Source organism: Papio anubis, chromosome 17 (genome assembly GCF_008728515.1).
Source record: "Papio anubis isolate 15944 chromosome 17, Panubis1.0, whole genome shotgun sequence".
NCBI classification, from domain to species: domain Eukaryota; kingdom Metazoa; phylum Chordata; class Mammalia; order Primates; family Cercopithecidae; genus Papio; species Papio anubis.
In genome coordinates, this window is record NC_044992.1 from 52256329 (window position 1) to 52275671 (window position 19343).

At 51.8% G+C, this 19343-nt stretch overlaps 1 protein-coding gene across 2 annotated transcripts in view; it reads right to left on the reverse strand.

Annotated features, from left to right (window-relative positions):
• The window catches only part of PLEKHM1 (pleckstrin homology and RUN domain containing M1), a 54536-nt gene that overhangs the window by 5957 nt on the left and 29236 nt on the right, over nucleotides 1-19343 (reverse strand). For both annotated transcript variants that reach the window (XM_031657646.1, XM_031657647.1), the window contains 4 exons: nucleotides 13021-13291; nucleotides 10468-11385; nucleotides 7746-7891; nucleotides 3195-3388 (listed from right to left, as the gene is read on the reverse strand). In XM_031657646.1, coding sequence (XP_031513506.1) covers nucleotides 3195-3388; nucleotides 7746-7891; nucleotides 10468-11385; nucleotides 13021-13291 — 1529 coding nt within the window. The remainder of the gene's footprint in view (nucleotides 1-3194; nucleotides 3389-7745; nucleotides 7892-10467; nucleotides 11386-13020; nucleotides 13292-19343) is intronic.

Below are 19343 nucleotides of genomic sequence, written 5' to 3' on the forward strand. Positions count from 1 at the left end.
TGGAGAGAATCCAGCCAGGCAGCTGCCATTAGTGCAGGACAGCTCCTCCCTGACTCCCTGACATCCAACACCTGCCCATGCCTCAGCCCTCTCCTCCTCTCAACCTTCCCTCTGGCTGACTTGGTCCAGGCCCAGCTCCCTGGAGTTAATTACTAACACCAGCTGCCACCCAGGGCTGTCCCCTTCACCAACTGCACTCTGCTGGGGCCAGAATGGTCTTTTTGTGTGTTTGTTTTGTTTTTGAGACGGAGTCTCACTCTGTCTCCCAGCCTGGAATGCAGTGGCATGATCTTGGCTCACTGCAACCTCTGCCTCCTGGGTTCAAGTGATTCTCCTGCCTCACCCTCCCTATTAGCTGGGATTACAGGCACCTGCCACCACGCCCGGCTAATTTTGTATTTTTAGTAGAGATGAAGTTTCGCTATGTTGGCCAGGCTGGTCTCAAACTCCTGACCTCAGGTGATCCACCCGCCTTGGCCTCCCAAAGTGCTGGGATTACAGGTGTGAGCCACCGCACCTGGTCTTTTCAGAGTGGTCTTTTCTAAGCCGTTGATCAGAAGTGACAGCCCCGTGCTCAAAACCCTTCAGTGGTTCCCCACAAGTAGCAGATCAAATCCAAAGGCCGTGCTCAAAACCCTTCAGTGGTTCCCCACAAGTAGCAGATCAAATCCGAAGGCCTCGAGGGCCCTTTGAGTTCTGGCCCCTGTACCCGAAGCCCAGCTGCCCAGAGCCCCTCAAGGGCGTCAGTGAGCTGTGCTCCGGCCAGCCTCTTAATACCAGTCCCTTAGCCAGGAAAGCCAGGTTCTCTACTGCCCTTTCTACTCTTTCCTCATTTTTCTAAACCCCAGTTTAACAGACACACAATGCCACTGGTGTTGTGGCAACACGTGTGTGTGGATGGAGTGAGGTGCAGAAGCAGGTGGTGGTGGGCTCTGAGAAGGGCTGACTGAACGGTGTGCTTTATTCCCTTTCATAAATGCCCCTCGCTTGCAACACTGACCTTTGTAAAGAAGAAAAACATTTTAGAAGAAAAAAGGAAAAGAACTCTGCGTGCCCTCAGCTCAGATGCCATCTCCTCTGGAAGCTCCTTTGGCCCCTGCCAAGGCTGGATCAGGTGCCCTCAGGGCACACACGATGCTGACCCAGGGCCATCTGTGGCCCAGACTCTGGGTCCCTCACGCAGCCCTCACCACTACTCAGGAGGCCACAGGAATGGAGGAATCACTGGCTCATTTTATAGATGGGAAAGCTGGACCCAGAGAAGTGAAGCAACTTTCCTGATGCACAGTGGCTGAGGGGCTCCCATACTGTTTCCCCTGCCCCACGCTGTTTCCATGGGACTTCCACAGGCACGGGAAGCAGGCTGGACACATAGCAGGAGTACAGCGCTGCTGCTCAGGGACGGAGCAGGAGGGCTAGGGAGAGAGACAGGGCTGCCCCTGGTGCCCGCAGAGACAGGTCAGTAAAGCCAATGAACAAACTCTGTCAGCAGGGCGGGGACGGGTGAATGGGGCTGGGGCCCACAACCCACCCCACAGGCACCTGGTCTACACAGGTCTGCAGGCCTGTGCAGGTACCTGGCTCCTTGACCAAGGAGGGTGATGAGGCCCCACCCGACCCCAGAGATTTCACCACCTGGTTAGGTGGGCAGGAGGACAGTCTCTCTGGACTCTCAGGGGTGGGGAATGAGTCAGCGCTTGCCAAGAGGTGGAGACCCAGTCACCCACGGATGCTTGGGATGGGCAGAGCCTCCAGGGGTGAAGCCTTCTAGGGTCTAGGGTCCCACATGGTGGTCTGTGGAGGGCTTTCTGTTCTTTCAGGCCCTGCAGAGGAGACCAAGGCTCAGCTGGCAGCTGTGGGGCCAGATTCTCCTCTTTGCCTAGGGGAGAGCCCCCTGCAGCACCCCTTGAGAGCCCCTGGGGACCTGCTCGGGGCACACCCTGGTCCTGAGGAGGCCCGGCTCTGGGAGCACTGCAGCCAGGATGGAAGAGGCAGTCTTCAGAGAGGCGCTCTCTAGGCTGGCCCTGTGGCGAGGGAAGGCCAGACGGAGGAACCTGGAGGGGCTTGTGAGCTGGTCCCTGCCCCTAGAAACCCAGAAGAGGCGGACTCGAAGCCCATGCTGGGCAGTAGGCACCGGCAGCCTGCTCCACATGAGGTCTGCCCTCCTGAGGGTGCCGGGAGAGCACAGCCCTGGGAAGACTGTGGCCTGGGCTGTGACCTGAGGACTAGGAAGCATTTATGACAGGAATGGAGAGACCTGAGTCCCTGTTGAAGCCCAGCATCACATCCCATTCCTGAGCACCAAAGGCCCCAGGCCCTTGGTGAGAGAAGCTTCCTGAAGGGCATCCTGAGGGCCCTGCCCCAATCACGTCTTCTTTGGAGAATTTCAGGAGGGAAGCTGGCATGGGCCAGATGACTGGCTGGGATGGGGAAGAGGTGGGAACATCTGGCCCTCGCCTGCCTCTCGCCACACTCCCCACTTCCCTCCTCACCATAGCCAAAGTTCTCCCTGGGCTTTCCACCGACGGTGCCTTTGTTCATGGCCTGTGCGTGCTATTCCTTCTGTCGAACGCTCTTTCCCCCTTTGCTTCTCCTTTCTAATTCTTCCTAATTTTTCAGGTCTCACCTTAGAAGTCACTTCCTCCAGGAAGTCTTTTCTGCTTTGTCCTCCTCTCATCTGGGCTGGATGTCAAGCCTCTGTGGTTCCAGGACATCCTGCCTCTCACCCTCACCCCCGGATGGAGTTGCTGACTTTCCCACCAGTCTTCCCTGTCAGGCCGGAGGCTTCCGGTGGGTCGGCCCTGGCTCTGCCCTGCTCAGTGTTGGAGCCCACATGCCTCGCCAGGTGTATAGTGCTTAGCATGTTCTCAGTCCATGTTTTTGAGTAAACAAATGGTTACATGAACAAAACCCCAAAATCACCCCCAAAAGATGTGATTATTTCCCAGGCCCAGTGGGAAGATCTCTGCCCAGGTTTCCTCCAGGTGGACGCCTTGCCCTGGGCTGTGCCCCTGTGTGTGTCCGTGTGCACGAGTGCCTGCATGTGTGTACATTTGTGCACATGTGCATGTGTGTGCATGTCTATGCATTTGTGTGTACATTTATGTGTGTGTGCACGTGTGTCTGTGTGTACATGTACATATATGTATGTGTGTTTATGTGCACACACACGCATGCACGTAGAGGTTGCTCACCTCTTGCTGAGCTCCTTCAGGGCGCCGCTCCGGCACAGGCCCAGGTAATCCCCCAGGAGCTTCAGCTGCTCCCGGCTCCTCCCAATGAGGTGCATCCGCTCCACATGCTCGTACAGAGACGCGTTCACCATCTGCAGGTTGATGAGGGGCTGGGCCCGGATCTGTGTCAGAAACTTCAGGGCCTGCCTGCAGATCTGGGGGTGCCACCAGGCATTGGGGATGGGAAGGAATGGCTGTTCAGTGAGCACTGCCCGGCCAGGTGCCACATGACCTGCTCACTTACCTGCGAGGCTATCTTCATTTTACAGATGGGAAATGAGGCTCAAGGAGATCAGGAGATTTGGCTAGGGTCACCCAGCTTGTAAATGGTACAGTCAAGCTCTGAACCCAGTTTATCTGACTCCCAAACCCGCTCTCCCTTTAATGGCAAGGGTCGCTGCCCCTCCCCAACCATGCTGAGATGAGGGAGGGACTGCTCTGGTAACGCCCCCTCCCTCTGGGCCTCACAGATCCTTCCCACTCTTTCCTGTCCTCCCGGCCCCTATTTCCCCCCACTAAAGGAAACAGGCACTCCCCTCTGTGCCCTGACTCAGGAACCAGGTGACGGGCTGAGTCAGGCTCCAGCCACAGGAAGCTACAGATCAGACACAGCTCACCAACAGGCTTCCCTGAGCTCCCTCGGCTCACACCAGCAGCAGCACCGGAGCTCTGTGTGCAGCTGAGTGATCCATCTCAGTCTCTCCCGGCTGACAGGGTGTTGAAGGTTCTACCCTTGGCCCTGATCCTAATACCAACGCCAGTAATCAAGCGCCTACTATTTGCAAAACACTGGGCCAGGAACTTGACCACATTCTCCCTTCATCCTCAGAACAACCCGTTAGGGAGGGTGTCCCTGTCCCCGTTTTCTAGATGAGGAAACGGAGGCTTAGAGGAGCTAACGTGGCTTATACAACCTGCCCGCAGAACCTGTCAGGTCTGAGCTGAGGTGTCATCTCTGAACACCAGGCTGCTGCACTAACCAGAAGCCCCCTCCCCTGCAGTGGCCTCGCTGCCTTGTAAGGACGGAGGAGCTGTTCTCCACAGCCGACAAGTGCATAGTGGTTAGAAGTCTGGCTTTGGCCTGGCTCAGATCTTTAACCTCTTAACTAGTCCTTTCATTACACATTTTATTTCTGGTGGCTTTGTTTTTGATACTATTATAAATGATTATCTTTTAAAATAGTAATTTGTTTGCTGATATATAGAAATGAAATTGATTTATTTGACTGTCGTATCCAGCAACGTTTTCAAATTCTAATAAATTGTGTAGGCAAAAAAAAAGTCTGGCTTCGGAGTCAGAACAGAATTGAATCCTGCCTCCACCACTTTATACCTATATGACCTGGTGAAACTTATCCCGCTCTGTGACTCAGTTTCCTCTTCTGTAAAATGGGGAAAATGAGAGCAACTAAGGCTCACTGGTTTGGGGCCTTTTCGTTCGCTGCTGCTGCTTTAGTGCTGAGGCCCGGCACTCGGCAGGATGTCAGCCCAGGACTGAGGCTTCTTTCTCATGGGATTCTTTTTTTTTTCTTTTTTTTTTTTGCGACGGAGTCTTGCTCTGTCGCCCAGGCTGGAGTGCAGTGGCGCGATCTCCACTCACTGCAAGCTCCGCCTCCCGGGTTCAAGCCATTCTCCTGCCTCAGCCTCCCGTGTAGCTGGGACTACAGGCGTCCGCCACTACGCCCGGCTAATTTTTGTATTTTTAGTAGAGACAGCGTTTCACCGTGTTAGTCAGGATGGTCTCGATCTCCTGACCTCGTGATCCACCCGTCTCGGCCTCTCAAAGTGCTGGGATTACAGGTGTGAGCCACCGCGCCTGGCCTCTCATGGGATTATTTTGAATTCAGATTAAGAGGTATTCCAGGAGAGCTCCTGGCACAGGGCCTGGCAGGTGGCACATCCCCAGTAAATGTGAGCTGCTATCAGTTGCTGTGTGAGTGCCTGGTGTGGCCCTGTTGTCCCCTTGAGGGCTGGGGGACGAAACTGGCCCTCAGGAGACCTGCTCCTGTATCTGGGGGCTGAGGGGACCTCTGACGTCTTGTCTCCCAGCTCCACCAGCATCTCTCACCTCCCCCAGCAATGGACAACCTCTTATTTTCCCGTAGCCTGGGGCCCTGAGGTACCAGCCCCCCAACTTAGGGAGAGCCCAATGGCAAACTCCTGGTGACTTGGGTCAAGCTGCTTTTCTCTAACCCTAACTCAGTTCTTCCCATTACTTGGCCCCAGGCCTTGGGTGAGGCTCTGATGAAATAACACACAGGAATGTGTGCGGAACACTGCCAAGCACTGCAGATGGGCAGGGGCTTTGTGCTCCCCAGCGACTGTTCCTATCCTGTGGGAATGGAGGAGACAGACAGAGAGAAGCCTCACCCCTGGGCTGACATCCTGTCAGTGCCAGCTAGGCCTCAGCACAAGTGGGTCAGCCAGAACAGCAACGGTGAACAATAAGGCCCCAAACCCGTGGGACAGCCACTTTCTATCTTGAATTTCCCTATCTTTCCTAGGCCAGCAATTTTTGAGAGGGAGAGCAAGCTGAGGATTTCCTGCTCTCAGATATGCCTAGAGAAGGACTGTACTTTTCTAGTTAGAGAAGGAAGTGGCACAAAGATGAGGGCAGTGAATAAGGAGATGGCTCAATGGAAGTATCAGGGTCCTGTAAATAGTGAACGTGTTTTATGATCAAAGGGCTGTTTGCATTTTTTGGTGATTTTGAGGTTTAATTTCCTCTATATGGTTAGATATTTAACACTGAGAGCAGGGGTGGGGACAAGGCAAACAACAAAAAAATCAAAATGAAGCCAACTTCTGCGGGGTTTCCCCATCCCAGGGAGGTGGAGGCTGAGGTAGAACTGACTGAAAGAGTCACCTTCCCTGCACTGTGATGAAGACACAGCCACACATCAGGACTACATAGCTGGCAGGCCCTGACTCTCCAGAGAAGCAAACAGCTTCTTCCTTGTGTTTGTGTCTGTCTTAGTAGAAATCTGTGCCTTTGGAAGAAAACCAAATTTGCACCCCTTGAGGCAGACACTGATCAAGTGAATTAGGTAGATGGGTGGGTGAATAGGCAGGAGGTGTGATAGGCCCCAGCGAGAGAAAGGACACTGTTCTAACTGACAGGCACATACTGCCACACCTGCCCTCCCAACAGCCCCGCCACAGACACTGTTGTTAATCCTCCTTTTACAGATGAGGAAACTGAAGCTAATTTGCTCATGGTAACATAGCTAGGAAAGTGGCTAAGTTCAGCTGGAGAAAAGGAAAATTCTGAAAGACTTTAGGGTACATCTTATTCAAAAGCATTTGGTGAACATAAAAAATTAGTATTATACCCAAGGTATAATATTAAGTGAACCAAGCTTCTTATAAAGCAGTATGAGTCCTGTCTGATCCCAACTTTATAAAAAATAGATGCATATGTCAATAAATGCACAGAAAAGGATATACCCCAAAATGTTAATAATGGTGACCTCTGGGTTATGGCAGAGAATTTTGATTGGTCTTTGGGCTTTTCTGTAATTTTAAAATGTTAAACAATAACCATGTATTATCTTAATAATGGGGGGAGCCACAGAAAAAGTGCTTTTCAAAACATGAAATAAATATGCCCATGCAGGGCCTGCAGGGGAGGTGCAGTCATCTGGGCCTCATAGGGTTGGCAAAGGCAAGGATGACTGCTCCAAGGTATAGCCAGCTCGCTGGCCAGCCCATCTACCTATCCACCTATGTATTCACCCATCCACCCAGCCATATACCCACCGTCTACCCATCTACCCATTCACCTACCCATCTACCCATCTACCTACCCATCCACCTACCCACCAACCCATCCACTCATCCACTCATCCACCTAACCATTTACCCATCTGCCTACCGAGGCACCCATCCACCTACCTATCCACCCATTCACCAATCTACCCAACTACCTACCCATCAACCCATCCACCATTCACCTACCCATCCATGTAGCCACCTGCTCATCCACCTACCTACCTACCCATCCACCTAACCATCCACCTAGCCACCTGCTCATCCACCTACCTACCTGCCCACCCACCTAGCCATGCATCCATCTACCTATCTAATCTATTCTATCTATTCTTTCTTTCTATCTATCTATCTATCTATCTATCTATCTATTATCTATCTATCTATCTATTATCTATCTATCTATCTATCTATCTATCTATCTATCTATCTATCTGTTTATCTAACATTTATCTGCTGGTACCTTAAGCAGTTATGTTTGTTGCTGCAGGAAACCATCCTCAGACTCCCTCCTGGGGACCAAGACAGCCACCGACGGAGCTCTGCCCAGGGCTGTGGACAGGCACCAAGCTTTTCTCTTGGTTAGCTCCCCCACATCAGTGCCTGAACCAGTGACCCCGGTTTCCCTTGTTTAGAGGAGCCAAACTCCTCTAAACAGATGAACAGCAGCAGCAAAGAGGAGTGAACACCCCTCTGTCCCTCAGCAGCCCTGAGTGGCTCTGACAGGCTGGGCTTGAGACTTACCGGGCGCTTGGTGAGGTCCCAGTTGTGGATGATCCTGGCCGGAATCACTGAGGCATCGTCTTGGTGGCAGATGTCACAGTAATAGAGGCCAGAGAAGGCACAGAGCTTGGGTCGTACAAAGGAGAAGCCGATCTGCCGGGAGCAGCCTGGGGAGATGGGTAGAGAGTGAGTGGTGTGGCCAGAGTCAGCTCCTAGTAACTTAGGAGCTGCTGTGGTGGAAAGGATCTGCTAATTTTGTTTTTAAAGGTAGGTACAAACACAAGAATAACCACTCGTATTTCCACCACTCAGAACTCCCCTACTAATTAATCTTTGCAACAACACACTGTAAGAATATCATTATTTTACAGCTGAAGAAATGGATGCTCAGAGAGGTTAGGAAATCTGTCTGGTCACATAGTGATGAAGTGGTGTGGCTGGCATTCAGATCTGGGTTTGGCTGGTTCCAGAGCCTGCGTTCTGCTCCATTACTCCTTGCTGCCTGTGTCCAGTGTCCCCACTGCTGGCTTGGCAATGCCAGCCTTCTCTAGGTCCACCCCTCCACTTGGGCCCCAGAATGGAAGCAGCAGAGTAAGGGCTGTGGCGAGCAGCGAAGTAGCTGGGGGGCAGGGACTGGGGTCGGGGATGGCAACAGGGAGTGGATGGGCAGCCAGCAGGGGGCAGGGGAGTCCGCACAGTGTTGGATGCCTCGGGACTGTGGGGCAGGACTGGCTTCGGCCCCCTTGTTGGAGGCATCTCCACAGCTGGGGCCAGTGGGAATGGGAGTGGGGTGTGCCCTGGGCAAAAAGCAGAGGCCCTGACTCAAATTCTGAACATGTGTCGACTCCTCCAGGGGCAGGCAGAAGGGTCCCCAGGGCCTTGAGACCATAGGGCGGGCTGTGCTGCTCACCAGCTGCCTCACCCTGACCTTCATCTAATTTCTCAAAGTTCCATTTGAGTGACTGTAAAATTCAGTTACTACCAGCTATTTTGTGGGGTTATTACAAAGCTTAAATGAGACAAGGTTCTGCAAGTACCCTGCAAATTATGAAATACAACCAGATGCCAGTGGTTGGTGTATGCCACTGAGCCATGCCTGCTGGGTAGAAAGGAAACCCAAACTCCCTGGTGGCACAGTCCTACCTGCTGGTGGGTGGCAGCCATGGTGAGAGTTACCCCCGCAGCATTCACACCCACAGGCAAGAAACCCTTTCTCGCAAGCCCTGGAGTCCCGGCCCCCTCAGAGCCTGGCCCCACAGGCTGAAGAGCAAAGTGTGAGTGCTGGGGCAGGAGGGGGAGAGGCCAAGTGAGGCTTGCAGGTGTTCTCTGCAGGAAGCTCTGTTCTGCCTAGCTTCTCCCATCCTCCCGGGGCCAACCGCAGACCACTTCCTTTCAGAAACTTGAAGCAGGCTTCCCTCCAGTCCGTGCCAACAGGACAGCTCCCAAACCAAGGCTCAGCTTCTTGCTCTGGCCTTCTGCAGCAGGGCAACCCCCTCACAGGTCACCTGAGGGTCCCATGGTGATAGGACACCATCTGCCCCGGATGGTGGGGGGAGTGGGAGGAGCTAACAATGGAATGTGGGCAGGGGGATGTCACGCACCCCTGAATAATACCCTAGAGGGATGCCCTCTAGGGTCCTGCCTATGAGCACAGGCTCTGGGGCCTGACCGTCAAGGTCCCAATTCTGCCTCTGGCCAGGCATAGTTGCTGACACCTGTAATCCCAGCACTGTGGGAGGCTGAAGCAGGAGGATCACTTGAGCCTAGGAGTTCAAGACCAGCTTGAGCAACATGGGGAGACCCCATCTCTACTAAAACGAACAAACAAATAAAAAAGGAAAATTCTGCCTCTGCCACTTACTAGCTGTCTGAACTTAGTGGCAGACACCAACCAGGTACTTACCAGCTCTGTGCTTCAGTGTCCTCCCCTATCAAAAGAGATGATGATAGTAGCACCTATCTCTACTGGGTTGTTATGAGACTTAAATGAGATAATCCAAATAAAGCAGCTGGCCCAGTACCCAGCACAGAAGTATTAGACTTGATGATGAGGAAGACATAGCAGATGTACTGACTTGGAATAACATCCACAGTGTAGGAAAAAACCAAGTTGCAGAACAATATATCCAGCGTTCATCACAGCAGCCAAGAGCCCCGTGTGCCCCCTTTAAATGTAAATGAATTTAAATGGAAAATTCAATTGCTTAACCACACTAGCCACACTTTAAGCACCCGGTAGCACCATGTGTCTCACAGCTATGGCACTGGACACACAGATCTAGGAAATTTTTATCACCACAGAGAGTTCTATTGGACAGCACTGAATAGCACCAGCCCATTTTTGTAATTTAAAAAAAAGGGTGTACACTTATAAAAGCAGCAGAAATATGTGGAAGCATACCATGCCCCTGCTCTGAAAGAACAGGATAGTAGAGCAAGAAGAAAATGAAGTGGGCTGGGACTCCCTGAGCAGCGCAGTGAGCAGCCAGCCTGCTGCCCATCAGTGGGAGGTGGCAGGAGAGGGATGGGTGAACAGGGCCAACCGCCTATGAGCGGAGCACTGGCCCCAGCCGGGGCTGGGGAGGAGCAGAAGCTGCAGGGCAAGCCTGATCTGTGGCCTCATCCCTAGGGGAAGGATGGGGGCATTTGCAGGGAGGCAGAAGGGTGGGGAGCCTAAATCAGGAATCTGCAGGAGGCGGAGTGAGGCTGGCAGGCTGGGGGTGGCAGCAGAGCAAGTCGGCACCTGCGCAGAAGCAGCCTTGGGAGTCAAGGCCTTTCTCCATGGGGATGGCCACCAGGTACTGCAGCAGGAAGCCGTTTTCCCGGGTGGCAAATTTCAGAACCTCCTGACAGTTTTCATCCAGGCTCCCGCCCAGGGTCACCGCCTCCTCGGCCGTCTCCAAGTAGGATGCCAGGACTTTGCGGACCAGGTCCCTCCACAGGGCGGCCTCCTCCGCGTTCCCGGCCTGCAGCTTCAGGACGGCCTTGGCCGTGATGATTTTGAAGAAGGACGGGCCCCCAAGGCTCGTGTCTGGCAGGATGTCCCGGATGGTCTCCACGCCATGGCTGTCACTCAGCATCTTCTCATTGTTCCTGATGCGGAAACATTTCAGAGCCTCCAAGGACAGGGAAAAGATATAGGGCATCCAGGTCCTGTCCATGTACAAGTACAGCAGGGACTCCTTGATGGCATCTGGCTCTGGAACCTGGGCGGACGACCAGTCAAACTGTGTGCCCTGAAGGGCCGCGGGCTCCGACAGCAGGTCTGAGGGAGAGGGACAGCCCTGGGGCGCCTCGGGGGGGTCCTCAGGCTGGTCTGGGTACTGCACGTTCACCCACTCATCCTCCTGCTGAGGCCGGACCTTCTGCAGGGCCTCTCGCACCCGGTCCAGCCAGTCCTCGGCTTCATCCTGGGAGGAGGCGCGCAGGGCCAGCTTCTTGCCAGAAAAGACCAGCTCAAAGCGCCCGTCACTGTGGGCCGGCCCCACAGACTCACAGCGCAGCAGGGAGCAGTTCTCCACACAGGTGCGCTCCTCGTTGCTCAGGTAGAGGCGGAACTCCAGCGGGGAGAGCTCACAGAAGAGCTCCTTCCAGATGCCCATTGCCCCCCGCCGCTCCACGGTACCTAGCTTCATGAGACCCCGGAACGGGTTGGACAGTCCTGGAGGCAGAGGCAAAAAGCACATTAGTTGGCGGGCCTGTCTCTGTCCTGCCCAAGGCAGCATCTGCTGCCTGATGCCCTGTAGTGTGTGTGGACAGTGACTGTCCCCAGAACACAGGCCAGCCACGGGGCACTATCACATGGGACCCTGAATGCTGGATAGGAACATCTCCATTTGCACCTCCACTGCTGCTCTTGCGTCCTGTATTTCACTGAGAAAATAAAAGCACCCAAAAGATCACCTCCACACGCCCTCCCTTCTGTTGCCAGGGATGAACCAAGTGTGCTTCTTTCCGTGTGAGGCCAAACCCTCCATTTGTGCAGGAGGTCTCTCCTTCCGCAACCTACTCAAGGACAAGGAGCAGTCCCTCTCTCCTCTGTTGCTGTTTCCTTGCTTCTCTATTGGGTGACTCCCATTGGCACACATGCACGCTGTCATTTCTCCCATCTTTAGAAACACGTCTCGTCTCCACAAAAATTAGCCAAGTGTGGTGGTGGGTGCCTGTACTCCCAGCTACTTGGGAGGCTGAGGCAGGAGAATAGCTTGAACCCAGGAGGCGGAGGTTGCAGTGAGCCGAGATCGTGCCACTGCACTCCAGCCTGGGCGACAGAGTGAGACTCCGTCTCAAAGAAAAAAAAAAAAAAGGAAGCACTGGAGGACCTTAAACAAATAGCAGATCCTCCAGCCTGGCCAACATAGTGAAACACCATCTCTATTAAAATTGCAAAAATTGGCCGGGCGCAGGGGCTCACGCCTGTAATCCCAGCATTTTAGGAGGCCGAGGCGGGCAGATCACCGGAGGTCAGGAGTTCGAGACCAGCCGGACCAACATGGAGAAACCCCATCTCTACTAAAAATACAAAATGAGCCGGGCGTGGTGGCTCATGCCTGTAATCTCAGTTACTTGGGTGGCTGAGGCAGAAGAATTGCTTGAACCTGGGAAGTGGAGGTTGTGGTGAGCTGAGATCGCATCATTGCACTCCAGCCTGGGTAACAAGAGCGAAACTCTGCCTCAAAAAAAAAAAACAAAAATGCAAAAATTAGCTGGGCATGGCGGCAGGTGCCTGTAATCCCAGCTGCTTGGGAGGCTGAGACAGGAGAATTGCTTGAAGCCAGGAGGCTGAGGTTGCACTGAGCAGAGATCACGCCACTGCACTCCAGCCTGGGTGACAAAGGGAGACTCCATCTCAAAACAAATAAACAAACAAAACAAATAGCAGATTTGATTAAGCTCCCCCAGAGCTGTTACATAAACCAACTACTGAGGGTAAACAGCTTTGGAAGGACCAGTTAAAACACCTGGGGCTTCATGGAGCCGGATGTGCTCTGAGCTATAGGTGGAATCAAGAGTTTTCTATAATCATAAATTGCATAGTTTTCAGGGAAAATATTTTCCTATTTGACTGGTGAAACAGTATTTTTGTCCTCTGTAGGCAGTTTTGAGACAATATAGTACTTTTCCTGAAATGCTTCCCTGAATGAGCACGATTATGATGGCATTCCGGAATGAGGTTTTATAGTACTTGTGGGAACACACTACCTCTTTAGCAATGGAAAACAGGACTTCAGAGCTGCCTTCTGAAAGACCTGGTCCCTGCAGATGGGACCCACCCGGGACCCTCCTAGTAACCTACCCATCTGTCTCCGGTGTACCACCCGGAAGCTCTTATGCCCCTGGGATGGGGCTGCCTGGGCTTGCCTTCTTCCTGGGGAAGGTACACACGCTTGGTCTAATGCCCCTAGGGAGCAGCTTTTTCTTGGTCCTTGAGAAAAATGCCTGTGGAGACCAGGCCTTGACTCTGGAGTCCCCCTGGAAGAAGCTATTGGGTGGTCTGAAGCAATCTCCAGGGGTTGCTCCTGGGAAGGCCGGTAAAAGTCATCTTCTGAGATCCAGCTCTTGTTTTTCTGTTGGGAAAGAAGACAGCAGTTGTTTGTTTCAAAGTTTTTTTTTGTTTGTTTTGAGACGGGGTCTCGCTGTGTTGCCCAGGCTGGAGTGCAATGGCGCAACCTCGGCTCACTGCAACCTCTGGCTCCTGGGTTCAAGCGATTCTCCTGCCTCAGCCTCCCGAGTAGCTAGGATTACAGGCGCCCACCACCATGCCCAGCTAATTTTTGTATTTTTAGTAGAGACAGGGTTTCACCATGTTGGCCAGGCTGATCTAGAACTCCTGACTTCAGGTGAGCCACCCGCCTCAGCCTCCCAAAGTGCTGGGATTACAGGCATGAGCCACCATGCCCAGCCTGAAGTTTTTTTTTGTTTTTTAAGTCTTTGTCTAGATATGGCTCATATATCATAAAATTAACCCGCTTAAAGTATGTAATTCGGCCAGCCATGGTGGCTCATACCTGTAACCGCAGCACTTTGGGAGGCCGAGGTCAGAGGATCACCTGAGCCCAGGAGTTTGAGACCAACCTGGGCAACATAGTGAGAACCTATCTCTACAAAAAATAACTAGCTGGGTGTGATGGCATACACCTGTAGTCTCAGCTACTGAGGAGGCTGAAGCAGGAGAATCACTTGAGCTGGGGAAGTCAAGGCTGCAGTGAGCCATGCAGCCTGGTCGCAGCCTAGGAAACAGAATGAGACCCCATCTCTAAAAAAAAAATTAAACAGTGTCCAATTCAATCATTTTGGCTTAGTCACAGAGTTGTGCAATCATCGCCACCATCTAAGTTTAGCAAATTTTCCTCACCCAAAAAGGAAACCCTATACCCATTAGCCGTCATCCCCATTTCCCCTGGCCACTCTCAGCTCTAGGCACCCACTCATCTACTTTCAGCCCCTACACATCTGCCTGTTCTGGACATCTCATATAGATGGAACCTGCGACACGTGACCTTTTGTGCCTGGCTTCTTTCTCTTAGTGGAAGGTTTTCAAGGTGCATCCATGTTATATAAGCATGTGTAAATGTTCATTCCTTTTTATTGCCAAATAATATTCCATTGTCTGGATCCACCACATTTGGCTTATCCACTCATCGGCTGATAGACATTTGGGTTGTTTCTACTTTTTGTCTATTATGAATAGTGCTGCTATGATCACTTATACACAAGTTTTTGTGTCGACACGTTTCATTGTCTTGGGCATATACTTAGGAGTAGACTTGCTGGGTCATGTGTAACTCTATGTTTCCCTTCTTGAGGAACTACCAAGCTGTTTTCCAAAGCGGCTGCACCATTTTATATTCCCACCAGCAATGTATGAGGGTTCCAATTTCTCTCCTTGAGAAATATATTCAAAACCATCCAAATCTACTCAAATCCATTGTCTGTCTTAAAATGGGGCTTTTTGTTGTTGAGTTGTGTTGTGGGTTGAATTGTGACCCCCCACAAAAGGACATGTTGAAACCCTACCCCCCAGTACCTCAGAATGTGACCTTTTTTGGAAATAGAGTCTTTGCAGAAGTAATTAGTTAAGATGAGGTCATGTTGGAGTAGAATGGGCTGTTCATCTCGTATGACTGATGTCCTTACAAGAGGAGGAGAAAAGCTACACGAAGACAGGAGAACACCAAGTGGAGACAGAGATACAGAGGATGAACGTGTGTGACAGCAGAGGGGAGACCGGAGTGACATGTCTACAAACCAAGGAATGCAAATGAGCGCCCGCAACGCCAATACCCAAAAGAAAGGCGGGAACAGATTCTTCCTTAGACTCTCCAGAAGGAGCCTCCAGAACTATCAGAGAATAAATATCAGGTTTGTTTTGTTTTTGAGACAGAGCCTCACTCTGTCACCCAGGCCGGAGTGCAGTGGTGCAATCTCAGCTCACTGCAACCTCCGCCTCCCAGGTTCAAGCAATTCTCCTGCCTCACCCTCATGAGTAGCTGGGATTACAGGTACCCGCCACCACGTCCAGCTAATTTTTGTATTTCTAGTAGAGACAAAGTTTCGCCATGTTGGCCAGGCTGGTCTTGAACTCCTGACCTCAGGTGATCCACTTGCCTCAGCCTTCCAAAGTGCTGGGATTATAGGCGTGAGCCACCGTGCCTGGCCTGTTTTGTTTTGAGGCAGGGTCTCACTCTTTGCCCAGGCTGGAGTACAGTGGCACAATCAGGGCTCATTGCAGCCTTGACTGCCCAGGCTCAAGCAATCCTCCTGCTTTAGCCCCACTGAGTAGCTGAGACTACAGGCAAGCACCAGCACGTCCAGCAAATTTGTTATATTTTTAGTAGAGATGGGGTTTCACCATGTTGGCCAGGCTGGTCTGGAACTCCTGGACTCAAGTGATCTGCCCACCTTTGCCTCTCAAAGTGCTGAGGTCACAGGCATGAGCCACCTGCCCAGCAATGTCTGTTGTTTTAAACCATCCTGTGTATGGTACTTTGTTATGGCGGCCCTAGGAACTAATACAAGTTGTAAGGTGCTTTATATATTCTGAATATGAGACCCTTATCAGATTTATGATTTGCAAATAATTTCTCCATTCTGTGAGGTGTCATTTCACTTTCTGGATGGTGTGCCCTCTGGAGCACATAAGTTGTTAGTTTTGATGAAGTCTAGTTTATCTATTTTTGTTGTTGTTTATGCTTCTGGTGTTGTATCTTAAAAAATCATTGCCTAAGTCAGTATCACAATGATTTACTTCTGTGTTTTCTGCCACGTGCTGTATAGTTTTAGCTCTTACATTTAGGTTTCTGATCCATTTCGGGTTAGTTTTGTGTAAGGTGTTAGGAAGGGGTGTTATTATTTTGCATGTGGGTATCCAGCTGTCCCAGCACGTAGGGTTTCTCAGCCCTGCTTTAGGGTTTGTCAGTCCTGCTTTTGGGTTGAGATGAGGGTGGCCTGGCAAGCAGGCCTCAGGGTCCTCATTGGCCACCTCTGCCTCTGCTGCCCACTTCTGTGCAGGCCCCTGCGACCCCAGGCAGCCAGGTCCTGCCCCTTCCCTTCATTGTTCTCTTTTGAATCTGAAGCTGCTCACTGGCTGGGGGAGATGGGGTTGCAGGGAGCATCTGGGGTGAGTAGGCTTGTGGGAGTGGATTCCGGTTTCTTTTCTCCAGTACTTCAAATCCTCCCTGGCTTTCTGTGCTTCAACATGGAAGCGCAGAGGCAAGGAAGCTGGCTAGGCCACCCTAAGTGTCAGTGTACACAGAGGAAATGAGTCACACAGTGGGACCAGCCCCACTGTTTTGTTAAGTGCCACTAACCTCACCCTGACATCGCTGTTTCCGGTCCCTGAATCCAGATTGTGCTCCCTGCTTTGTAAACAGGGAAGGGTTGCTTTGGACAGTTGGATCCATTCAGATGCTATACAACTCCTCAAGCCAAGGGTGGCAAGTTTTGACTCAGGCGACTTGGGGGGTGGCTCACAGAACTAGGTCCCCAGAGACTCCTCCATGGGGCCTTCAGAACTGGCAGGTGCTTCCCCCTGCCAGTGACAGATGATGTGTCAGTCAGGGCGGCCACTGGGGACCATCCACAACACTAGATTCTGAGCAAAGCCTGCCTAGGTCATCAAGACCTGGGAGACCTCCCTGAGGAAAACGGGTGGAAGAAAAAGCTCCCCGGCAACCATGTGGCTGTCCTGGCAGCCTCACATATACCTGGGAAGTTGTGTGATCTCCAGCCTCTGGCGGGAGAGGGCACTCTCCCTGAAGACTCAGCTCAGGAGACATCCATCACCTCCACCTGGAAGCTTCTCTCACCCCTCCCCAGCCTCCACTCCTTCCCACCCCCTAGCTGGGTTAGGGGATCCCACAATATTTTGTGCTTACCCTCATTCTAGCACCTATAAGGCTGTTTGGAATGGTTTTCTTGATATCTCCAGCAAGTGCCTGGCCCAGAGTCATACAAGATGAAGGTATAAATAATGACCATCCCAATGTCTTTAACATAAAATAACAAAGGTGGGTCAAGTGGACTGAAAGGAAGGAGACAAATATAAATTTTAAGATTGTGGACATTCAGGATGGGCATGATGGATTATGCCTGTAATCCAAGCACTTTGGGAGGTTGAGGTGAGAAAACTGCTTGAGACCAGAAGTTTGAGACCAGCCTGGCCAACATGGCAAAACCTTGTCTCTACTAAAAATACAAAAATTAGCTGGGCATTGTGGTGCATGCCTGTAATCTTAGCTATTCGGGAGGCTGAGGCACAAGAATTGCTTGAGCCTCGGAGGCAGGGGTTGCAGTGAGCCGAGATGGATAGAGCTATTGCACTCCCACCTGGGCAACAGAGCAAGAGTCTGTCTCAAAAAAAAAAAAAGGTTTATGGACATTCACTGGGGAGGGCTTCTCTCTCCTTTGAGGAAAGAGACTGCTAGGAAATGTTCAGATACAGTCCACTGAGCACAGCTGCCAGGAAATGAAACTAGGGAACACCTTTTACTCTCTTAAGCAACTGGGAAAAACAGTGGAAACGTAGGTTCCTCAGAATTTCTGCACATGAGCCTGGACAGAGCTCTGAGGCTGTGTGCTCCTGGCCCCAGGTGGGTGGGGAGAGGGGAGAGGGTGTGAGAGAGAGTGCACGCACGAACATCATTGTTTCTCTCTTCTCTCCATTTTTTCTTTCAGAGATGGAGTCTTACTCTGTCGCCCAGGCTGGGTCGCAGTGGTATGATCTCAGCTCGCTGCAACCTTTGCCTCTCAGGTTCAAGTGATTCTCCTGCCTCAGCCTCCTGAGTAGCTGGGATAACAGGCTCACACCATCATGCCCGGCTAATTTTTGTATTTTTAGTACAGATGGGATTTCACCATATTGGTCAGGCTGGTCTCAAACTCCTGACCTCAGGTGATCCACCTGCCTCAGCCTCCCAAAATGCTGGGATTACAGGCATGAGCCACTGCACCTGGCCCCCTTCTCTCCCTTTTTCCCACCACCATCCTACAACCTGCTCACTCAGGCAGGGTCCATGTCTGGCCAGCACCCTGCCCTTTATAGTGGAATGAAACCATCACCGACTAAGGATCTATACCAGAGCTGCAACTGCCACCAGGGACCCAAGACAGAGGAATGCCACCTTGCAGTACTGAAGGGTTCACGACACCATATACAACAGCTGAATCCCCGTGAGGAGAGTGGCTGAGGAGTGAGACGCAAGGTCCCTGGGCCACTTTCAGAAGGATGAGACTTTGTCCAGCCTGTCCTCATTATGCCAGGCAAATGAACTGCCTGTACTCATAACTGTGGGAGGGGAACCACATACCATGGGCAGGTGGTCCATGGAGACAGTGATTAAGACCAAGTCCTAGAACTCACACTGCCCTCTGGAAGTTAAACTGAAATGAACTCACAACCCCCAGATCCCAGACATGCGTCACCCTTGAGAGCCCCCTATTCCCTTCACCTCTCCTTCCCAGTGCTTAGCACAAGTGTAATTATGATGTGGATAATCATTTGTCTAATCTAATGTCTGTCCCCGAAGGGCCTTTGTCTGTCCTGTTGTATCACTCCACCCCTGCCACCTAACATGGTGCTTGGCTTATAGTAGGTGGTTTGGGTTCAATGAATTAAAAATAAATGTTTTTAAAAGAAAGACTGAATGGGTCTCTACACTACAAAACTTGATAGTGGCCTCAATATCTCCCCCAAAATAACATCAAATAAAAAGCATGTGGCTAATTGACAGAAGCATAGAAAGATGAGGACCACAGGGGCAAACATGCAGGGCACAGCCTGGCACAGTCCACAGGCCAGGAGCCCAGCAGGCCCACGCGAGCTGGGTGACTGGTGGTGCCAGTGACTGGTGCCTGGTGACTACCTACTGAATGAGCAGTGAATGAATCCACAATCCAATGAATTCCCTGTGAGACAGACACAGGATGGGGGTAGGATCTGAGATTCTCACATCAGACTCAGCACCAAGCGCTCAGATGTCCTAAGCAAACTTCCAGCGATCAGAGTCCCCTGTAGCCGGCACAGAAGCAGAGCCGGCCATGATCACACCAACCTGACCACCTTGTCCACTCGATGGTACACTTTGATGACCCGCTTTGGCCTCCCAAAGTGCTAGGATT